The sequence below is a fragment of the Strix uralensis genome, chromosome 32 (assembly GCF_047716275.1).
Source record: "Strix uralensis isolate ZFMK-TIS-50842 chromosome 32, bStrUra1, whole genome shotgun sequence".
Taxonomy (NCBI): Eukaryota; Metazoa; Chordata; class Aves; order Strigiformes; family Strigidae; genus Strix; species Strix uralensis.
This window is the reverse complement of record NC_134003.1, coordinates 2,202,270-2,223,076: the sequence shown is the minus strand read 5'-3', so window position 1 is coordinate 2,223,076 and position 20,807 is coordinate 2,202,270. Positions and strand designations below refer to the sequence as shown.

General features: G+C 58.6%; 4 protein-coding genes across 7 annotated transcripts; 2 read left to right on the top strand and 2 right to left on the bottom strand.

Moving 5' to 3' along the window:
* Positions 1-249: 249 nt before the first annotated feature.
* On the bottom strand, positions 250-8,898 carry CHTOP (chromatin target of PRMT1). Of its 3 annotated transcripts, none has more exons than XM_074853509.1 (6): positions 8,718-8,896; positions 7,639-7,720; positions 6,014-6,167; positions 2,741-2,927; positions 2,496-2,633; positions 250-1,449 (listed from the first exon to the last, which is right to left on the bottom strand). In XM_074853509.1, exons 2-6 carry the CDS (start codon positions 7,701-7,703, stop codon positions 1,247-1,249), a joined length of 747 nt encoding a protein of 248 aa, XP_074709610.1. In that variant the 5' UTR covers positions 7,704-7,720; positions 8,718-8,896; the 3' UTR covers positions 250-1,246. The 3 variants fall into 3 exon arrangements, with proteins under 3 accessions (XP_074709610.1, XP_074709611.1, XP_074709612.1); XM_074853510.1 differs by having other exon boundaries at positions 2,741-2,924; XM_074853511.1 differs by lacking the exon at positions 250-1,449 and adding an exon at positions 1,457-1,711 and having other exon boundaries at positions 8,718-8,898.
* Positions 8,899-9,064: 166 nt separating this feature from the next.
* S100A13 (S100 calcium binding protein A13) lies at positions 9,065-15,716 on the top strand. 2 transcript variants are annotated; one of them, XM_074853513.1, is made up of 3 exons: positions 9,065-9,434; positions 15,163-15,335; positions 15,522-15,716. In XM_074853513.1, exons 2-3 carry the CDS (start codon positions 15,183-15,185, stop codon positions 15,657-15,659), a joined length of 291 nt encoding a protein of 96 aa, XP_074709614.1. In that variant the 5' UTR covers positions 9,065-9,434; positions 15,163-15,182; the 3' UTR covers positions 15,660-15,716. The 2 variants fall into 2 exon arrangements, with proteins under 2 accessions (XP_074709614.1, XP_074709613.1); XM_074853512.1 differs by lacking the exon at positions 9,065-9,434 and adding an exon at positions 14,187-14,766.
* S100A1 (S100 calcium binding protein A1) lies at positions 9,857-12,418 on the bottom strand. The gene is made up of 3 exons (XM_074853515.1): positions 12,278-12,418; positions 10,272-10,420; positions 9,857-10,153 (listed from the first exon to the last, which is right to left on the bottom strand). The coding sequence occupies exons 2-3, from the start codon at positions 10,410-10,412 to the stop codon at positions 10,010-10,012; spliced, it is 285 nt and encodes a 94-aa protein (XP_074709616.1). The 5' UTR covers positions 10,413-10,420; positions 12,278-12,418; the 3' UTR covers positions 9,857-10,009.
* A 110-nt stretch (positions 15,717-15,826) lies between the features above and the next one.
* LOC141936496 (protein S100-A14-like) lies at positions 15,827-19,424 on the top strand. Its single transcript, XM_074853514.1, has 4 exons — positions 15,827-16,512; positions 16,774-16,882; positions 18,232-18,378; positions 18,486-19,424. The coding sequence occupies exons 2-4, from the start codon at positions 16,850-16,852 to the stop codon at positions 18,603-18,605; spliced, it is 300 nt and encodes a 99-aa protein (XP_074709615.1). The 5' UTR covers positions 15,827-16,512; positions 16,774-16,849; the 3' UTR covers positions 18,606-19,424.
* The last annotated feature ends 1,383 nt before the right edge of the window (positions 19,425-20,807 follow it).

The window sequence follows — 20,807 nt, the reverse complement described above, 5'->3', positions numbered from 1 at the left end:
TTGTGGTGCGCAGGCAGCAGCTGCCCACCCGCAGGCAGCGGCTGCCCGTGACCGCTCCCCACCGAGGGGGGTTTGGGGGAGTTTTTCCCCCTCCACGGTGAGGTCGGGGTCTCCTCTCACAGCACACGACACAACCTTCCTCAGTTTCTTTCTGCCCCCTGCAAAGTCACCCCAAAGCATGGCAGCAGGGGAGCAAAAAAAAAAAACCCACCCCTACTTCCAAGATAAAAAAACCACCCAGAGTCCACGTTGCTTTTATAATTATTTCTCCTTTGTTACAACAAACCAGAAATACAAGATTCCATTGAAACTGGAACAGTTCACAGAATGGCTGAACTTCAAACTTGAGGAGAGGGGGGAGGACCAGACCCTTCCCCACCCCGTGGGGTAAATGCAGGCAGTTGGGCTGATCAGAGGATGCGGTTTTGGTGACACCGAAAGGCAACGGATGAATTTTGGACCCTGTGTTTTAAAAAGAGACAGTTCTACCACGCTTTGTCGTCGCAGCTGTAATTTTACGTTCCTGCTTCCAATTCCTTTAAATAAAGATTTATTTTCTCGCAGATACAGAAACCGCTGGTGCCATCTGTTTGAACACAACGCAAAGAAATTAAAACTTTTTTCTAAAAACCAAACAAAAAACCAAACCAAGGAAGTTTTCAACCTGGGAAATGCTCTGCATGAGGCATGCGCCAACACAAGAGGAACTTTTGGTGCAAAACAAGATTGGTGTGTCTAGAAGAAGCACTACAACTAAACCTGACCTGTTTGCCCTGCTGGGAGGTTTTGTTTGTTGGTTGTTGTTTTTTTTTTTTTTTTTTTGCGCTTCAGATGGGTTAAACTGAACTTTGAGTGTGAACTCGGCCCTTGGGTCACGCTTGGGGACACGGCCCATCCCAAGATGCGACTGCAGAGCTCAAGAGGCACCTAAACACGCGAGATCCCAGCACCCACGAGCGCTCCACCAGCACTGATGTCAGCAGAGTAACTGCAGCAGATCTGTCACGTTTGTGTTTGGAGTAATCAGGGACAGAGAGAGATATAAAAAAAACAATCAAAAAAAAAAGATTTCATACAACAGATAGTATCAAAACATTAAAGGAACACACTAAAGTCTGATCTCTGGGTAGAACTGGGCCGCTGCCTATTCCTGCGGGTCCTTCCAGCATGAACCGGGGTTTCCGTTTTTAGCTTATGGGCACCGACATCACACACTAACTTCAACGCGAGTCTCTGGGAGCCGCCTTCAGTCGTTTGTTTCCGGGTCTGTCTGAGCCATGTAAGCATCCAGCTCAGCATCGAGGTGTCCTTTCGTTTTAGACATGTAAGCATCTAACTGGTTGTCCAGCTGCTCCTTGGTCAAGGCGGGACGTGCTGATCCTCTTCCTCGTCCTCTGCCTCTGCCACGACCTCCAAAGCCCCCTCGGCCCCGGCCCGCCATGCCGCGACCTTACAGGGAGACAAGATGGCGGTTACACACTACACCAGACCGAGCCTCGGGTTTTGCTGCGCCGGATTAACTCCCCAGGCTGCTTCTGTTTCAGCCCAGACAGACATTTGATCCGCGACTAAGAGCTACGCTCTTAGCTCAGGCTCCCACCTCCCCTGCTCGTCTCCCGGTCCCGCCGACACGCTGCGTACTTCTCTCCCCAAGCTCCTGCACACCTCCGGGTCGGGCTGAAGCTTTTGGCGAAGTGGCAACGCCATCACCCTGTTACGAGCAAATTTTTCCTCCAGGAGAAGGATACCCAAGAGCCCACATCAATCAGCATGTGTTTGTCAGGCTAAGAAATACAGCTAAAGCTACAAGCCAAAGCTGTCAAGACAGCGGTGACTGTCGGCTCTAACTCCTACAAACACTGGGCCAAGCCCAAGGTAACACGAGAGCGCGTTTGGCTGGTGTTCTCACCAAACATCTGGCTGAAACATTAACAACCCTACCATCAACAGCTGTCTCCTCTACTTCCTCTTGCTTTACTGCTTCTCTGATTTGTTGTTGAAAACGAAGAGTTCATTTACCCAAGACTTGATTTGCTTTCAGACTTTGAATTTCAGTTTATTTTGCAGGGGTTTAGGCTTTCTCCTCTGTTAAATTTCCTCCCCTCACTAATTATTTTAAGAGTCTCTTAGTTTACACAGGCTCTCTATCATTTCCTTAAGTGCAAGGACACAGCAGAGTCTTCCTCAATACCCTGAGGATTACTCACTGCCCCGCATCACCCAGCTGGCGATACCCCCAGGAGGGGACAACTTCGCTGACAGTCCCCAGAACCCCTCTAGCAACACTGACACAAGTCAGGGATCTCGTTTGGCACAAGGCCTGGCAAAATATTTCAGGAATGAAAGCCTTAATTTAGCTCTGCGTTGTACACAAATTCAAGAACAAGGGGTTTTGGGGATGCATGTACTTATGCATGCTAGCCTTAAAAAGGATTAAAGCTTACTTCTACTTATTCAGCAGCAACATGTTGCTCCTGAAGTCTGTGTGCACTAACCTCTGCCACCGAGTCCTCCACGGCCCATGGCGCCTCTGCCCAGACCACCTCTCCCAGGGCCACCACGACCTCTGATGCCACCTCTTCTCAGGCCCATCCTGGGGGATATACCTCGTCCTCCACGAAGCAGGCTCTGCCCTTCAATAGAGAAAGGGAATCAAATCAGAAAGAAATTAAGTTTTCTGAGTCACGCTGTCAAAAAGACATACAGATCCAAGCAACTCCGGTTCAGCCACGGTACTGACCTCTGAGCGGGACTCCTCCTCTCAGCAGAGCTCTCGCTCCCCGGCCACCACGCATGGCTCCTCGCGGCAAGCCTCTCTGCCCCATGGACAGTCCTCTTCCTCCCATGGCTCCGCGAGCAAGGGGTCCTGCCGGCCGGCCTAATCGTGCCTGGATGTTACTTTTACCGAGGCGTTGCTTCAAGCTCTTCTGGAATAGATTTTGGAGAAACAAGAGAATCATGCAGCAATCTCTGTCTTGCAACACAAACGGCACAACAATCGCTTATCAAGAAAAGTGGTGTGTTGTTTTGTTTTTTAAAAAAAAAAAATAGAAGAGGGTCACCAGCTCTCTGCAATATATAATCGAGCTTCAAAGGAAGACAATGAAATCTGCTCTGAGAGGGATAATTTGTGAAGGTCAAACAGAGAACAAAGACCTTTCCTGGAAGCAAGTGTTTGTACAGAGACAAGAAAGTTTGCAGCTTTGGAAGAAATATTTTTCTCCATTTTTAGCAGTGCTGCTCAGTCCGAATCAAAGTGGACACTTAATCCCCAAGGCAGCCCCCTAATCCCTTCTGCTGGAAGGTGACAGTCCAAGCAAATCCTTGAGACAGAAAGCAGCTACCCCTGCTGTGGCACAAGCTGAACCTCCCTCCCCAGAGCAAGTGCCATCTGTGCAGCCACACGCCACGGATATCATTCCCAGTGGCCTGCTGCCCCATCCTGGCCAGGCTTCCGCCTAGGACTAGGGCACCAGACTAACTCAACAGCTAGGGAAAATAACCACTTTTCCATCTATGCTGAAGAAATCTACCCTCACCAGAACAGCAGCAAAACAGTAATCTTTGTGGATCTGGCTTTTGAAGTTTGGTTTTTTTTTTTTTTTTTTTTTCATGTCACATTTTTCATTTCACAGAGCTGGCTTCCCTTGGGCTGGCTGTAGCAGCTCCTGCCCTCAATCACCTACACCAGAACTGCTGCAGAGACTGCTCAGCTGCTCACAAAGCAGCAGCTGAACCGCCAGTTTACATCCCAGTATTAACACGTACTGGTATCAATCTGGTCTCCACAAAGCAGGCTACCGCTTCTGTGGGCACCACCGAACCCTACAGGGAGCTAAGGAGCAACAGCAGGAACCTTCACACTTGTCTCAAGAACAAAAGCTGCTGGCCCCAAGGTGACAGGAGCAGCCACAAAGGCTGTGTGTTACTACAGGTTCCAAGTTATCGCTTGTCTACAAGCCTGTGGACAGCAGAATTGGTCCCTCTAAAATCAGTCTCCTCTGCAGCTGCACTAAGATTTTAAGTTTTACTGCCTCAGAGTTTAGACAGTCATTCATTCTTCTAACAGCCGCAGCAGACTAAAACGTTAGCCTCTCTCTTTTGCCCAGCCTGGCTGGCAGAAAGGAATGAGAAAGCACGTGTATGTTCCACATCCAATTATTGATTTATGTCACTTACCGTGAGAGTTTAAGATAAGCTGCTGGACTTTGCACTGAAACAGCCCAAGAGTGCTCACCCTTCTGCTCTACCTCAGAGCAGGAGCACCTTGGTCTGCTTCAGCGACTAAGTAAATGCACATCCAGAACCAGTCAGTATAAATGCTTTTATATTAAAAAAACACCCCAGCAGGTTTACATAAACACTTGTGCACTCAGACGATGCAAAACACAAACCCACGAATCTAGCACCAGCAGTGCTCCGCAGGAGTTCAGGGAGGTCCCTTCTGAAGCACGGGTAACCCATCGCTGGGATCAATGCTCCCCAGCACAGAAGGATCAGAAAAGCTCCTGCTGATACCAAGTACGCATATTTTGTGAAAATCCAATTACCACAGGAACTTCCAGAGCAACGTGCAATCTTTGAAGAGCAACCCAACATACACCAGGTTTCCCAATTGCCCTGCAACACCCTTCCGTGGCCCTCCCTTGTCGCATTTAATTCCAGAAGACCATGAAAGTTACACCTATGCCCAACATACAAATCAAACGGGTTTAAGAGCTAAGCCACAAGACTAGTTCTTCCCTGCTCCTCTGTGGCACCTCAATTCAGCAAGCAGAAACTTCACTCTTTCAATCTAGTTTCACTTATCAGTTGTGAAATTCTTAACTTTTCAAACTTTTTGTTTTTTTAAAAGCAGAAAATAATTTAGACTACCATTTCCAGAGCTTTTGTTTACAAGCCCTGCAAGGCTAACCGGCACCACAGTCTGTTTTTACAACAGGAGTCTCAAGAGATCTTAAAAAGCAGCTGCATTCCTCTTTATCAGAGAGCAAGCTCTGAGCGCGAGCATGTCTGGCAGGTTTAAGTATTCCAGCTATTTGGTGAAGCAGCTCAGCTAAGAAATTTCTAGAGCTTTCTCCTCATGTGCAAGATACTGCACAGAACTCTATTTCACTACTGCTGTAGTCAAGTCACGCTGTGCTGTCTGAACTCGCTGCACAGCGGTGAGGCACTACCCCACAGGTTTCAGTTTGTGCCCTACACATGCGTTTTAAGCTCATCTTACCAGCCTTCCCATTTAAACATAAGCTTTAAAACTTGCAAGAAAACCCTGCAGCCTGACAGACAGCAGAGCCTGCACAAACAGCTCTCTTCTCCATTACTGAGGTTTCTGTTGTAGAGAGGTTTTGCCCCCAGCCCCTTCTGTAAGTCCAGAGTTATGGAGAAGCACATTGAGCGCAGCAATCAAAATTTTGCACGTTTGCTTTGGTCTTCTGCTCTACTGACAGAAGGCAACTTGAGGAACACACCAAAACCATCACTGAAACGTGGAACGATAAAAGACTCTATAGAAGGAGAATGCAACCCTAGCCCTGAAATCCAGGCCTGCATTCTAGCATTTGCAAGCAATCGCAAAAATCAGTTTGTTCATCCGTTCCTCGCAGCCAGCTGCTATCAAGGGAGCGCACCGAGAGAGGGTGGAGTTGGGGATGGGAGCAACCAGCCTCAACTGGATAGTAAGTACTGGAAACAATCTGCAGCAATTATAACTGCAGCTAGATTGCAAGATGAAGCACTCGGCAGATCCAGAAACCCAGAATGAGAACAATTCTCTGAAAAAATAGAGAGGAGACATGAACAGCCAGCACAAAAAACCCCCCGCAACTCAACAATATTAACCAGTAAGTCAAAGCATTACTTATCTGAAGTAAAAAGCAGGCTTTTCTGCAAGTCTAGGTGTCTCTCATTTTTAACTTTCAGGAGCATTTTTCAAAATCCACCACATCCTGAAAAGCCATCTGCTGGTGACAGGCATCAACAGGCTGTCCCAAAATACGCCACTTTCTCTCACCTGTTTAAGCTTCAAAGCAGCCTGGACAGAAGGTCTATTCTCCATCTGCTGAGCCAGTCTTCTGTTTCTGGCACTGGCTAGCTGCTGCTGCTGCTGCATGGTAGCCCGAATATTCACTGGCATCGGCTGTTTGTTCTTCAGCATGTTAGTAAAGCTTCAAGGTCGAATAAAATGGGTGTTTAAATAAAGCTTTATTACATACATTTATTGGCATTTCATGGTTCTCAAGACTGGATCTCCAGATCCCATGAACCTTATGTAAAGAGTGGTACTTAGGTCACGTCATATGTGATTACGTATTCCTTGTTTTCCACAAGTGTGCAAGAACTGGAAACTCAGAAATGATGTTGTATATTAATTCAGAAGTGATAAAGCTTTAGGTTACTGATTTTAGAAATGGCAGAAGGAATGAAAACAAGCAATAAGCAGAGATGATCATGACAGATGGGAGAGGACATCACAGAAACAGAAAAGCAAAATGAAATCTGACCGCAAAAGCCAAATTAACCCTCAAAGATCCGAGAAAACGTTTTAAAAACTCAACGCCAGAAGGCAGCTTTATAAAATACCTCGCCCTGAGAAGAGACCGGTTTGCCCCCAGTGCACCACAGAACTGGTGCCGTAAGAAATGCCACCACCCAAGTGCGCTCACTTATAAAACCAGCTCACTTGGCAGTTTCTTTGGTGCACAAAGAATCTTCTGTCTTTAAGAGCTATACAGGAGCAGAATATACAGCAAGATGGTAAGCCTCCTTAACAGCAACCCATCAGCTTTCTACCGTGTCCTGGAAGCTACACAAGACTGCAAAAGAAAACACAGATGAGGAATATGGACTGACCAAAATGAAACAGGCCAGCAAGCCTTCCCGGCACTGCACCTCGGCACTCAGCTCCCCTGGGGTAAGCTACATCTCACTGCAGCACTTGCTAGAGCAGAACTGCACACAAATGGCTCCCTTTATCCCGGGTTCAACGGTACTAACGTGGTTAATCCGAGAGCGATTAGTAGGAAAGTGAAACAGAACTGCAGCGTCACTGTTAGTTGTCGCTATAGAACTGCAAAAGCTCAATGGCATGGAAAAACAGAAGAATACTCAACAGAAGAAACAAAGAGATCAAGAAAAGAGAGAGATGGAGATGAAGCAAAGCATTTGCCTCTTACAAGGCCCAAAACACTGTTAAAGGGCCTTTGGGCTTGTTTAATGGCCTGCTGCATGCCTCTTACAGGCCAGACCACATGCACGTGTGTCTGCCTCGGACAAAGCAGCAAGCCTGCTGCAGCTTAGGTAACATGCTACCGTGCTGCAGTGTCAACTATATAAATGTAAAAACATGTGGAAGAAAAAGGGAGGGTGTGAGGTTTCTCTCTTTTGTTATAACACATCCCACCATATTTATGTGTTGAACAGTTTAATATTAACTGCTATGGATAAATTTCTCCAAAACACTTGCCCTTTTAACCTGGCGTACCACATTTGTTGCAGTTTAAGACAGAGGAGCATAGCCATCTGCTTGTTTTAGTGAGGTTAAAAGAGGGCAGAAACCACGTTGGTTTTTGGACACCGGACAGTGATAATTAAGTAAAAAAATTTCTTATGAGCTGAAGCTGCTGTTGGCTTCCTCACCGCTCATTCAGAGACATCTTGGTGGTGCTCTTTAGCACAACCTTCGGTGCTGACTGTGCAGCCATCTTCAGATCAAGAGAATCTGCAAAACACGAGAACCAGATTTAACAAAATGGCACGGAGATCTTGTGCTTATTCAACTAAACATTAAAAAAACCTGCATTCTGGCTCCTTTGGTGGAGAGAATCAAGAATGGTAACAGGTATTCTATTAATGCATTTTTAATAATTTTTCTAGGCCACTGCCATGATACAGCAGGTTTAATAAATCAGGAAGTTAACTCATCCTTACTAAGAAGGCATCTTTTTAGAAAGTGAAAATGGCTTTTTAATATCTAATACTCTAGTAGGCAGCTCATCCGCAAACCTGATGCGGTTCTCTAACATGAGAGCCTGCCACATACCTCATGAAAGCAGCAAAGGGATTTAAACTCAGCTGTTCCTGATCTTTGGAGCACAGATCAAGCCCGAGTGCTTTCACAGTGATGAATACGACTGAAATGTGCAAAGCTCAAACCCACTAACTATGCAGATCCATTTCTCTTATTTTGTTATAATTAGTATCAGATTTAGTATTTAAATGACTGCCAGAAGAACTCATCCTCAAAATACCTTCAACAAAATGCTTTCTTTACAATGCTTTACAGTTCATCAGCTAGAAATTAAGCCAACAGGCAGCCACAAGCCGTTTTTTTAAATTAAAAGTGTTTTTAAAAAGCATTTTTCCAGAATAACAACGGCAGCGCAGCTCGTAGAGGAAGCCCCGCTCCCATAAGCCCACCACGCAACGCGGAGGCAGCCCCGGCACCGCCGGCCAAGGACGGGGAGGAAGGCGAGGCCTGGTCTGGGCCCTCGATCCAGCCCCATCCAACAGCTGCCTTACGAAATGGGGAGAGAAAGCCCGGCCGTGGGTGCACAAAGCCTGGGCAGCGGCAAACACCTCACCATCACCCCCTCCCTCAAAGGGCAAAAATCAGACGCCCCCAACCGCCTTGAGGGGACCCCGCGGCCTCCCTTACGGAGCCTCCCTCCTCCCGAGCCGCTCCTCGCAGCCCTCCGACCAGGGCGAACCCCTCTCACCGAAGCAGACGGTCGCCAGGTCTCCGGTGGGGCTGACTGGCGGGTGGCGCGGGGTGTGGGGCTGGCTCCGGCGCCCTCCGCCCGCTCCCGCCGCACTCAAACACCCGCGACAAAATGGCGGCAGCAACCACAGACACCCTCCCTCCTCCCACCGCCCGCGTCGAGCCGGCCAAAATGGCGGCGGCGACTGGCAGGGCGCAGGCGCAGAGCCCCGCACGTCGCCACGCCTTCTGTCATTGGGCGGGGCAGCCGTGACGTAAGGCCGCCCCCTCGGCCATTGGTGGCCCGGGGCGGGGTGGGCGGGGCCGGGGCGGGCCGTGGGCGGGAGCTCCCTCAGGAAGGCGGAGGCAACGGGAACGCTGCGGCCTGGCCGGGCTCCAGCGGGGCTGGTCCCCGGTTCCCCCGCGATCGGAGGCCGATCCCGCAGGGGCCGCCCGTCAGGGCCTGGCCTGGGTGGGCGCCGAACACCTAAGGAGGCCTTACGGGGCCTTCGGTCCCCCCGCGGCCGGGCAGGGCCCGTGGCCTGGCTGTCCCCGGTGTGTCCCCGCTTTTTACCGGGGCAGCCCCCGTGTGAGGCCCGACCCGAGGCGGGGGGGCCCAGAGCCGTGCGGTTGGCCCCAGCCCCGGCAGACGATGGCGCTGGCGGCCCTGCGCGGGGCCGGGCCGGGCAGGGCCTCGGCGTGGGGGCTGCTGGCTGAAGGCCCGCTGGGGGAGGAGGTAAGAAACCGGTTCCTCCAGCCCCACGGGGCGCGGTGCCCACGCCTCTGGCGGGACGGGCAACGAGTCCTGGCCTGCGGCCGCCTCCCCCCTGGACCCCCGTGCCCCCATGTTGCACCCCGGTGTCCTGCACCCCAACACCCCGGTGCAGGCTGGGGTCACCCGCCCTAGCTGTGCTGTGCCCTGGGGTGGTTTGGGGTTGACGCCAGGCTCCAGGGCAGGGTGGGGCGCAGGGTGTGATGGAGGAGCCAGAGCAGGGTGGAGACAGGGATGTCTCCAGGCACTTGGGGTGACCCAGGGTGGCTTTTCCCCGTGACCCCGTGGCTCAGGAGAGGGAACGCTCCCTGGAATCCCTGAGGGCACTTAGCAGGGGGACAGGGCAGAAACCCTGACCCTGGAAACGAAGGAGCTGACAACATGCCTCTGGCTGGGTCGGTGCCTTTATTGTGGAGCTGGATCCCAGTGGGATCCCCCGGGTGTGCTGGGGAGCGGAGGGTGAGCTGGGGGGGTGGCGGGGGGCTCTGCGCTTTGGGGACTACCATGGCCGGCTGCTGCGGGGTGGGGACCGGCCTGGGTCAGGCGTTCTCCCAGAAGAAGGTGTTGCAGGCCACGGTGAGGGCGGCCACCAGGACCACGTACTCCTGGAAGTCCACCTCCCCGTCGCCGTTCTCATCCAGATCCTGCATGATCTTCTCCACGGCACCCGTGTCCTTCTGGGTCTGCGGTGGGGGGGTGACAGGGTGAGCCCCAGGGCTCAGCAGCCTGCTGGGATGCTGCTGCCCCAGGGCATGGAGGGAAAGGGGGGTCCCCCTGCGCCCCAGCACGGCTGGTCCCTACCTCCAGGAAGCAGCCCAGCTCGCTCTGCAGCAGCTCCTTCAGCTCCTTCTTGCTCAGCTTGTACTTGTCCCCCTCTTTCCCCGAGTAGTGGTGGAAGACGTTGATGAGCGTCTCCATAGCCCCTTCCAGCTGCGACGCCATGGCTCCGGCTACGGGGAGGCACCCGCCACGTTACGGGGGGCAGCCACCAGCCCCCCTTGCCGCGAGGGGCAGCCCCCAAATCGCAGCCACCCCCTGCCCCATCCCCTGCTGGGCAGCGTCGCATGCTGTGGCCTCCACTCCAAACGCTTGGCGCTGGCCAGAGAACCGGCAGCGGGGCCACGGGGGGTCTCGGGGCACCCCAGGGCTGGATGGGGTGCTCCTGTGGGAGGGGGCCCCGGCTGCCTACCCCCTTGTAGGGCACCTGTGCCCCGGCCGGGACCTGCGCTCACCTGAGCTCCCCGCCGCGCCGCCCGCCCGCTGCTCCGAGTGTGCCGGGCTGGGTCAGCCGGGGACGTTAAATAAGCTCCAAGCCCCCTCCCTCCGGGAGGATCCGATACCGGGGCTGGACAGCCCGGCTGGCACCGCTGGGCCGCCCTGCGCCGCCTTCGCAGGGGCCGGGATGCAGGGAGCCCAAACCCACGGCACCCTGCTCACCCCACAGCAGCCCCGGCGTGACGCAGAGGAGCATTTTCAGCCCCACCGGTGCTTTACGGGGTGGTGGCGGGCAGGGGAGGGGTGGGCAGCGACACTGAGAGTAACTTTGGGGGGCTCCGTGTCCCTCCTTATGCTAAACCTTGGGTGTCCCTTCTCGCCACCCCCATGGCGGAGGCTGGGGGGCAGCGGGATGCCAGGGGGACAACGCAGATATGTGGGGTGGCCAGCGGGGTCCCTCGCTTGGGCCACCCCCTGCCTGGCTTGCAGTGGGATCCTGGCCCGGGCCCTGGCTCCGTTCACAGTTGCGGGGCCCCCGTGGCACCGTGGCGCCCGGGGTCTGACCCCGCGGCGTCACCCGCTCGGCGCCCGCCGGCATCCCCCATCTGTCAGCGCCGCCGTGCCGTGCCGGATCCGTCCCCGGCCCTCCTCCCCCCGTGCTGATAAGACGCGGGTATCCGGTGTCCGCGGCCTCGCAACGGGAGCCAGCCGGGGCTGGGGGGGAGCCGGTGGGGGCTATCGGGTGACACAGCCCAGGCCCCCCGGGGCCACCCGCTCCCCGCACACAGAAAGGCCTCTTGTCAAATTAAAAAAAAGCTCCACAATCCCAGCCCGGAGGTTGCTCCAGCAACGGCTCAGCCAAGAAACCAGATTCCCCAGCTGGCATCGCAGATGCTGATAATCCCGGCCCTGCTGCGGCTCTCGTTACGGCCGCGCGGCCGGGGCAGCGTGGGGCTGAACCCGTGCGCCACCGCAGCGGTGCTGAACCCCCAAATTCAGGCAGGCACAATTGGACCCCCTTTTTGGGGGACACCCCCCCCCCCCACATGGGGGCTGCCAGGAGCTGCCGGTGCGGCGTTGTGGCTTTTCGCAAGAGCCGGGTGGTGCCGGGCTCTTCATCCCAGATTCCAGTCCTAATTTGGGGCTAATTATATCCTGCTCCCTCTGTTTCCATCTCTGGCGCTTCCTGTCCTCGCGGTTGGGAAATGCGTGGCTGCACGGCACCCCCCGTGCCCCCGCCGGGGGACCCCCAAAACCACCCTGTCCCCCAACCCCCTGCGGCCACCCCAGTGCCACTGCCCTGTGCAGGGGTGGGGCTGGAGGGTTTGGGGTGATGTGTAGGGTTTTGGGGGTCCAGCACCTGTGGGGCAGTTGAAGGGGGTCCCTGACTGGAGGTGGAAGTCCCAGATGGAAGTGGGGGTCCCAGATGGAAGTGGGGGTCCCAAATGGAGGCTCAGGACCTGCCTTCCCGCAGGACACAGCACCCATTTTTGGTGTGGGGCAGGGAGGGGACCCCTGGGGCTGGTGAGCTCCGTGGGAGGCCGGACCCTGAGCCTGGGGATGGGGGGGACACAGGGGAGGGTGGCACTCACTCGGCGGTGTCCGTGCAGGGGCCCCTCGGTCCCCGTCCCCAGCGCGGCTCGGCAGTGGGCAGGATCCGGCCGCTCCTCCCGGAAAAGCCTGGCCCCAGTTGGGCAGCAGCTGCCCGTGACGGGAACAGGCATCGCTTAAAAATAACCTGACCCCGGTCCCCGCCGTGGGCACAGAGCGTGCCCCGGGCACCAGCACGGCTGGTGTTCCCAACCCGAGGGCCGGGCTCGGAGGGGCTCTGCCCCGCTTTTATTAAACCCCAAAGCTCCCCGGAGGGCAGGATTCGGCCAGGCCTTTCCCGAGCGGTGGGACTGGCTGGAGCCGGGTGCCCAAGGGTGAACCCTGACGCCGCAGGGGCCTCGGGTGGGTGCTGGAGGGGTCGGCCCTGGGCGCCGCGGCCCCGCTCCCTGCCGCTGCGGTGCCGGCCGTGGGGAGAGCACGCCCGGCGTGTCCGCGCTGGCAGATCCCCAGGACAAACTCTTACCAAACCGGGAGCAGTGAGGGACATGCCAGGAGGTTTACACACATCTTGGAACAGGTTTCAGCCGCTACGACTCCCCATGCTCCACTTTGACCCAGCTAAACCAGTTGCTCCAGTTGCTGGTGCTGGGGCTGGGCCGATCTTGTCTCTCTGTCCCAGGAAGAGGCTTTTCCATCCCTGGGGTTTGGAGTGGTGGGGAGCTGCCGGGCGCCGGCCGTGCCAGGGCCATCGCGGTGGCACTGAGCACCCGGTTTTGCACCCCCAAATAACCACGTTTGCCTCCAACAAGCCCTGATGGGTGTGGTGGGCTGGCGCCGACCGCTGTCGGGCTGACACCCGCGGTGGCCGCCGCTGGTTGGGGTCCCCAACCAAGACAGATTGGGGGCAACACCAGGACCAAGACAGGGGTGCACCTGCACCCTGAGCTCTCCCCCCTGGTCCTGCAGTGCTTGGCCATCTCCTGGGAGTGCCGGGGGGTCCCCGAGGCCGGGTCACCGCTCCCTGCCCACGGGGATCCCAGCGACCTCGACCGGGAGGTGCCGTTTCTCCCGTCACCTGTGATTTGGCTGCATCCTGTCGCGGGGCCGCTGCAGTGCCTGCTGCCTCCTCGCCCCGTCTTGGCACCCCGAATTCCAGGGGTGGCGAGTCACGGGCCCGCCTGGCTCTCAGGGCCAGTGATTCACCCCAAACCTGTCCCCGTCCTCGCTGAGCCTGACTCACCCCAGTGGTTTCCCAAGAGACCATCTCGGTCCCCTGACGTGGGGTTCACCGGAAGTCCCGTCCCCGTCCCCCCCGTCATCACGGGGCTGCAGGAAGCCAATTCCTCCCCCGTGAGCTGGTGTGATAGGTGCGGGGTGGGGACCGGGCTGCCCGGTGCTGGCTGGAGCCTCCCCATCGCTGCGGAGAGGTGGAATGAGTGCGTCAGGGCTCAGCAGAAACTGGGCTGGTGATGGTTGCGTTGCGCCAGGGTCCTCCCTGCTCTGGGTCCCCCAAAGCACCGCTGGGCGGGGGGTTCCCAGGCTGTGCTGGGGTCCCTGGGACCCTACTCCAGGGTGGGGGGGCTGCTCGCCCTGGCCTTTGGGTGTCACGCTGCCGTGGGGACGCCGGGACACAGCGCCGTGGAGATCAGGGGCGTCCCCAACATCACCCCCATCCCGTGCTGCTGCCCCTGGTGTGGGCACCACGGGGGGTTTGTTGGGGGCCGGAGCGTGGTGTCGGGACGCGGGATGCGGCTCGGGGGCCCCGTGGGAACGGCGGTGCCGCGGTGCGGAGCTGCTCCGTCTCCCAGGTGGAAACCTGCCAGGGCTGCCATGTTATAAATACATGATGATTAAAGGGGAACGCTCGGGCAGTTCCAACCCCCTAATTAATTTGGATTAATTAATTTTTACAAAGCCCACTATTAATAGGGATGATGTCAGCGGGTGGCTGAGTCACAACTCTCACTCGGTGCGGGTCGAGCCGGGCCCTGGGTCTGCGGCACCGCGGGATCGCGGGCTGGGACGAGCCACCGCGCCAGGGCATGGCGGGACGCAGCGGGGCGCTGGGGCCCACGTCCCCGACTTCGCTGCAACCCCTGAACCCCCAGGGGTGTGTTTGGGGGGTGGTGAGACCTGCCCCGCACCCCCAGAAAGGTCCGGGTGATGCTTGAGCCTCTCGGGATGCTCCAGCCCACTCTGTCCTCCTGTTGTCCCTCCTGGTCCCACCCTGCTGCCCACCGCAGCACCCTGACGGCGGCAGAGCCCAGGCGGTGCCGCGGACGCCGGGGCAGGTTCACACCAGCGGGGCCGAGCGCAGAATTTGGTCCGCTGCCCGCGCTGGGAGGGAGGAGAGGAGGACGGCTCCACGTCCGGGCGTTGTCTGTCTGTCCCTCCGTCCGGCTGCAACAGGAAACCCAACGCCGTGGCACGGGGGGACAAAGCGTTTCGCTCTCCCCTCCTGCGGCGCAGGGTATAAAACCTCCCGGGGGGCCGCGACCTGCCTGCAGCGCTCTGACCGCAGGCGAGGGGGGTAAGTAGGGGAATCTCTGCCTGCGGCACCAGCCCCACCCCGGCCACTTGCAGGACGAGCCTGGCGCTGGGGACCCCTCGCCGTCCCTTTCCCGATGTCCCCCCCACCCCATCCTGGCTGCCTCCGTGATGGTTGTGCCACGTTGTGCTGGATGGCAGCGGCGTCACCGAACGGCTCCTCGTCCCCTCCCCGCGCCACCCGTGGAGGGTCTGGCCCAAACGCTCGGTCCCTGGGGAGCAGCGGGGCAGCCCCGGGACCCCGCTCAGCCCTACAGAGCTGAGACCTTGCAGACTCGCTGCACCCGGGGCTGGGGAAGGGGAGAGGGTCCTTTTCTCCCGACGCACCCTGGGTATCACCCCTCTGCCTCACACCCCCTCTCGACTTCTCTCCCTGCAGCCCCGGGGCCACCCGGCACCATGGCCACGGGCGAGCTGACCGAGCTGGAAACGGCCATCGAGAAGATCGTCACCGTCTTCTTCACCCACGCAGGGAAGGAGGGCAAGAAGGGCACGCTGACGTCTGGCGAGTTCAAGGAGCTGGTGCAGCTCCAGCTGCCCAACCTGATGAAGGTGAGGCGAGGGGCAGCTGGGGGGGCGGCGGGATCCCCGTGGCTCCCCCCACACTGGGGGGCTGCTCCTGCTACCCTGGGATTCACAAGCATGAGCGAGCAGCAGCCCCCGCTCCCCCCCTGCCATCCCCACCCTGCTCGCAGGGCGCCGGGGGCTGTGGCTGAGCCTCCCCTGTTCCCTCCGCAGGACGTCCCCTCCCTGGAGGAGAAGATGAGTGAGCTGGATGTGAACAACGACGAGGAGCTGAAATTCGGCGAGTACTGGCGGCTGATTGGGGAGCTGGCGAAGGCCATGCGGAGGGAGAAAGCGGGGAAGAAAAAGTGACGGGGCTGGTGGGGAGACTCGGCCGACGCGCAGCTAATAAAAACAGGGTTTCGCTGAGCCTGAGCGTCGCTGCTATTCTTAGCTGGGGGGTCCCGATTCGGGCAGCCCATCTCCCCCGCGTCTGCCCGTGGCCACGCTGTGCCCGGGGACCAGCCCAGCGCCACGAGGGGTGGGTCAGGGCTCACTCTGCCTTGAGGTGGCTACCCAAGGATGGGGACCATTCCCAAATAGCCCTTGCGCTGGTCTGGCTTGCAGGGTGCCACCCTGCACCCCACAAACACCTTCCTGCCAGGCTGGGGGGGGTTGTTTAGTGCAACCCCGATGGGCGGCAGAGTTGTGGCTGGGACCAGGGTGGGGCTCGGGAGCACCTCCGGTGGCGATGCCGCGGTGGCCACAGTGGTGGCCACCTCCACAGCATCCATGTCCATCCTCTCCAGGGTCTTGGGTGGCATGGGGGGACATGTCCACCGGTGCAGCACACCCCCGGCTCGGCACCCCTAACCGAGCTCCTGTTCCTGGTGTTCAGCTCCCAAATCCCGTCGTTGCTGGAAAATGGTGAAATCCCCACCATGGGGTGACCCAGCCCTGCGCCGGCCGGGGCCCGGTGCCCGGGTGGCTGTTCCCACGCGGTGCTGCACGGCCAGGATGTGCCGGGCTGGACGGGGAACCATCAATGTGGCCGGGAAGGAGGCGTTTCCCGGCCCCACGCTGGCCCTGGGCCAGGCTCCGAAATGAGACGCCTTGCACCACACCGCAGCTGGCGGCGCGCAGGGAGCTCCCACTCACACCTCCCCGTGGTATAAAACCCCGGCACGCCGCAGCCCGCGCAGACCCAGGAGAGCCCGTGGAGCAGGTAAGTGGCCCATCTGCCACTGGGGGATGGGGGTCCATGCCTGGGGGTCCTGCCACCCCTCCGCACCCCCCCCACCCCTGCTCCCACGCTCGGCTCTGCCACGACTTGCTGCTGGGGCAGGGACGCTCCTGCCGCTGGGACGTGTCCCGGCAGCTCAACGCATCCCGGGGCTCCTTCCTCGCCCTGCGCTCAGTCCCGGCGCTGAAGGAGGGGAAACTCCCCCCACGCCGAGAGCTGAGCCTGGCTTTCTTCCCCCGCCAGCTCCTCAAGACCCCGTCGTTGAGGACAGTCCCACCGCTGCTGCCACCAAGGACCTACAGACCCCGCGAGGAGCAGCATGGGCCAGTGCAACTGCCGCAAGAAGCGCAAGGTCCCTGAGCGACGCTGCGGCACCGGGAGGGCCGGGACCCCTGGCGGGGTGTGGGGCGCAGGGGTGACCCCGCACGGCCCCATTCCTCGGAGCACAGCCCCGGGCACGGGGTGACTCAGAGCAGCACGGCTGGGCCAGCTCCATCCTGGAGCCAGACTCCAGCGGAGGAGCCGGGGGGGCTGTTTTGGGGTTCGGCGACGCTGCCCTGGCGCTGGGCAGGGGGATCTGGTGCTGCAGGCTTGGAGCTGCTTGAAAGCTCGGGGGAACCAGGCAGATTTCTCCAGCTCCTTGCAACCTCTCCAGCTCACCTTCGGGAGCTGCACTTGTTCCTTGCAACCTCTCCAAGGATGCTCAACAGCAGAAAGTCTCCTGTTTTCCTCGGCTTTCAATCGGGAGGTGCCCACCCTGTGCTCCTTTGCACCTGTGGAGGATTTGGCCCTGGCTGGCTGAGCCGGGGTGCCGGGCTGAGGCTCTGAAGATTGCTGGGTTCTTCCTAATAGGCATCGCCTGATGTGGTTTAATAGTGTTTCAAGGGGAAACCGCAGATGCTGAGTGAATCACCATCGTTTCCCTTCAAATGCAGCTTTGGCTAATTAGCACGAGCGGCCGGGGAGCCAGGCGTGTGGGTCGGGCCAGTCTCTGCCCCCCACCCCAGCGGGGAAGGGGGCTGCAGCCCCGCTGGGGAGGGAGAGGGGCTCCTGCCGCCGCCAAGCCCCATCCCGGCGGGCGCCCGCGTCGTCCTGGGCACTGACTCATGCTGCCATCCGCCGCTTGTGCAAAGGAGAGGAAGAACCAGTCCGGACGGCCGCGGCGGCCCCCGCGCCGTGGGTGTAGCGCCTGGAGACGCCGGGGTGGCTGAGCCTTGCTGGCCCCGGGCAGAGAGAAGTCCGGGCAAGCAGAAACAGGGGGTGACGTGCCTGTGGGGAGGGGTGTCACATCGAGGTGGAGGGGTACGGCAGCTGTCAGGGGGGTACCGCAGCTGGGCAGGGCCTGTATGGAGGGATGGAACATCTGTACTGCGGGGCCTCATGTCTGTATGGCGCGGTCTCACATCTGTATGGAGTGGTCTGGCATCTGTATGGGGGTCTCGCACCTGTACGGTGAGGTCTCACGTCTGTAGAGGGGGTCTCACGTCTGTAGAGGGGGTCTCACATCTGTACAGAGGGGTATCATGTTGATCAGGAGGTTTATCACCTCATTGCGGAGGGGTTGGACATCTGAAGAGAGCACTGGCACATCTGCTTGGGGAGCATCGTGTCTCCTCGGGGGGCTTGTCCTGCCCGTCCGGGGAATGTCCCATCCATCGGGGCCGTGTCCCACCGGTGCTCACCCTCTCTCCCCCCGCGCAGGACTGCCAGGAGCTCACTGACGTGGAGCGGGCCATCGAGACCGTCATCAACCAGTTCCACTGCTACGCAGTGAAGGGGCAGAAGGAGTACTTGACGCCCAACGAGATGCAGGAGCTGGTGGTGCAGAAGCTACCCCACCTGGGGAAGGTGAGGGCAGAGCCCGGGGGTGGGCAGGGGGAGCTGGGGTGGGCACGGGCTGCCTGCGGGACCCCGCAGCTCCCTCACCCCGATGCTTTTTTCCGCCCCCGCTGCAGTGTGTCGGACCGTTGGACGAGAAGATCGAATGCATGGGAGACCCTGACGAGGCCAAGCTGGAGTTCGGAGAGTACTGGGACATGATGGGGGACGCGGCCAAGGGCTGCCGGAGGAAGTAGAGGGTGGCGGGGGACGGGAAGGCGCCCGAGGCCTCAGGCTCTGCACCGAGAAGCACGAGAGGCTGCTGGTCCCGGTGGGATGCGCCTGGGAAAACGCGGCGTTGCTCCTGCCGGGGCTCATCTCCTCCTCGTGTCCCTGGCCGGGGCGAAGGGATCCCCCTCCCCGGCTCCATCCCTGCCCTCTCTCGGCTCTCCTTCCCGTCAGGAAACCTCCCTTCCCATCCCCAGCTCTGGCCCGTGCCGTGGCGGGAGGGAGGTGGCAAGGGGGTTCCTGGCCCCAGCTGCGGAGCCGCCTTTCTCCGTCCTTTGCTCCAGAGCCTTTACCCCCGGGGTTGTCCCACCTCCGGCCCCGAAAACCCTCCGGTTGCAGGTCCCCCAGCCCCGGAGCATCACAGCGAGAGGGACTCGGCTCTTCCCCCCAAAAGCCCTTGGATGTGCGGGCTCGTCCCCCCGGCCCCATGCCCTGTCACCGGACGGGACCTCCTTTGCCACAGTTCTGCCTCGTGCTCCGAGCACTTTTGGGGACATCCCAGGCTCTGGGCCAGCACCAACGTGGCTGTGCGTGGCCTGGGTGTATTCCCTGCTCTTCCCCCGGTGCAGGGACTGCGGTGCCTTGCGCCTGCCCAGGTTTTGGGGTGCTATGCCGGGGTGTGCTGCCTGCACGGTGCTCCCCCACCTGCCCCTCTCCAGGGATGCTGGCCCCCGGCTGGCAGCTGGGCTCGGGGCTGGGACGGTGGCGGGTTGTTATCAGCTTGCATCACTTGCAACCATTTTTGTATAAATTAATAAAGGAAAACACTGGAAAAAAAAAAAAGCAGACATGATGGGGTGACCTCACTTGTCCTTTGTGGGAGAGGGAAAAGGGGGGGTCAGGGAGGGACGGTGCTGCAGCGATCGCGGCTCTGAGCATCACTCGCTGCTGGGTTGCAGAGCCCCGCTGGCCCCAGTGCAGAGCATGAGGGTGCAAGGGATGCTGCGGGGGTGCAAGGGATGCTGCAAGTGTGCACTGTGCTGTGGGTGTGCACGGGGCTGTGCACATGCCCAGTTCCCGGGGTGGCTCGTGCCCGGTGATCCCCACTGTGGGGACCCCAAAAGCAAAGCCAGGGCCATGTCTCCGGACTAAGAACCCCAGAGGCTCTGTGCTGGGCTGGAGGGAGCTCGGACGAGACCCTGAAATCCTGGGTTCAGAAAGACCCAAGAGCTGTGAGTCCAGCAGCAAGATCGCACCTCTGCCGGGAGAGTGTGGGATTTCTGTTTAATTACAGCAAATTAGGAAACAGTAAATGCCACAAAGCGGTGGCTCACTGGGATGAAGCAATTAGCTCAGGCACTGAGCGCATGGAGGGTGAAGAAATGGGCTTTGGAGGGTGCAGGGCACCTGCTGAGCCTGGTTATCCCACCTTTTTTCTGCCATCCAGGCCATTCCAGCTGAGCTCCGTGCCCCCAAGGAGCCTGTGGGCAGCCCCAGAAGCACGATGGGGACGGAGACCCCAAAAAAAAAGAGGGTGTGGGCACCTCAGCAGGACCTGGGTCACCTTGCGAGGCTCTGTGCTGCTGGGGAAAAAAAAAAAAAAAAGATGAACAAAACCAAACCAAACCCCAGAGAAATGTGATAAAACTCAAGGCTGGTCCAGGGCGACAGGTCCTCCTGGGCTGGCGGCTGGCGCGGCAGCACCGACACCACGGCTCGGCCACAGGCCACCCTCTGTCTCCTCTCACCTTGGGGTGGATTTCACAACGAGAATGACTATTTATTGTTCCTGCCTTGGAAATAAATACATGGAAATTAAGCAGAAAGGTGTGGTGTGGATTTAATTAGAGACAGGAAATGTGTCAAATGGTTGGGGTGATGGGGGGGCGGAAAGGGGAGCCAGGGCTCCTGGGTCCTCTTCCCAGCACCAGGCTGGGAACGTGCCTTGGGAGTGGGGACTCCTGGGTCCTATTTCTGGTTTGGTGACCAGCTCCCCGGCGTGACGTCGCACTGTCGGGAGGACAGCAATTCCTGCGGCGTGAGCCATCCTCGATAAGTATCTGTTGTATCTGGAAGGTCCTTGGAGGTCGTCGGAACAGCTCAGCCCGTGCCGGGGCGGTCGGTGCCCCTCGGTGAGTCAGCCCCAACCACGCGGGCACGGCACCGCGCTGCTGGAAACGCCGAGAAATGCATTTGCTCGTGCCGGAGCATGTGCAGGAGCAGCGGCTCCA

Excerpts from the sequence above, each read along its gene's own strand:
- CHTOP (XM_074853509.1), bottom strand. The coding sequence starts at position 7,703 with ATGGCTGCACAGTCAGCACCGAAGGTTGTGCTAAAGAGCACCACCAAG. Across the intron at positions 6,168-7,638 it reads AAGATGTCTCTGAATGAGCG|CTTTACTAACATGCTGAAGA; the intron begins GTGAGGAAGCCA and ends TCGACCTTGAAG. Across the intron at positions 2,634-2,740 it reads AGGAGGAGTCCCGCTCAGAG|GGCAGAGCCTGCTTCGTGGA; the intron begins GTCAGTACCGTG and ends TCTCTATTGAAG.
- LOC141936496 (XM_074853514.1), top strand. The coding sequence starts at position 16,850 with ATGGGCCAGTGCAACTGCCGCAAGAAGCGCAAG. Across the intron at positions 16,883-18,231 it reads ACTGCCGCAAGAAGCGCAAG|GACTGCCAGGAGCTCACTGA; the intron begins GTCCCTGAGCGA and ends CCCCCCGCGCAG. Across the intron at positions 18,379-18,485 it reads AGCTACCCCACCTGGGGAAG|TGTGTCGGACCGTTGGACGA; the intron begins GTGAGGGCAGAG and ends CCCCCGCTGCAG.
- S100A13 (XM_074853512.1), top strand. The coding sequence starts at position 14,400 with ATGCTTGAGCCTCTCGGGATGCTCCAGCCCACTCTGTCCTCCTGTTGT. Across the intron at positions 14,767-15,162 it reads TCTGACCGCAGGCGAGGGGG|CCCCGGGGCCACCCGGCACC; the intron begins GTAAGTAGGGGA and ends CTCTCCCTGCAG. Across the intron at positions 15,336-15,521 it reads AGCTGCCCAACCTGATGAAG|GACGTCCCCTCCCTGGAGGA; the intron begins GTGAGGCGAGGG and ends TTCCCTCCGCAG.
- S100A1 (XM_074853515.1), bottom strand. The coding sequence starts at position 10,412 with ATGGCGTCGCAGCTGGAAGGGGCTATGGAGACGCTCATCAACGTCTTC. Across the intron at positions 10,154-10,271 it reads AGCTGGGCTGCTTCCTGGAG|ACCCAGAAGGACACGGGTGC; the intron begins GTAGGGACCAGC and ends CCCCCACCGCAG.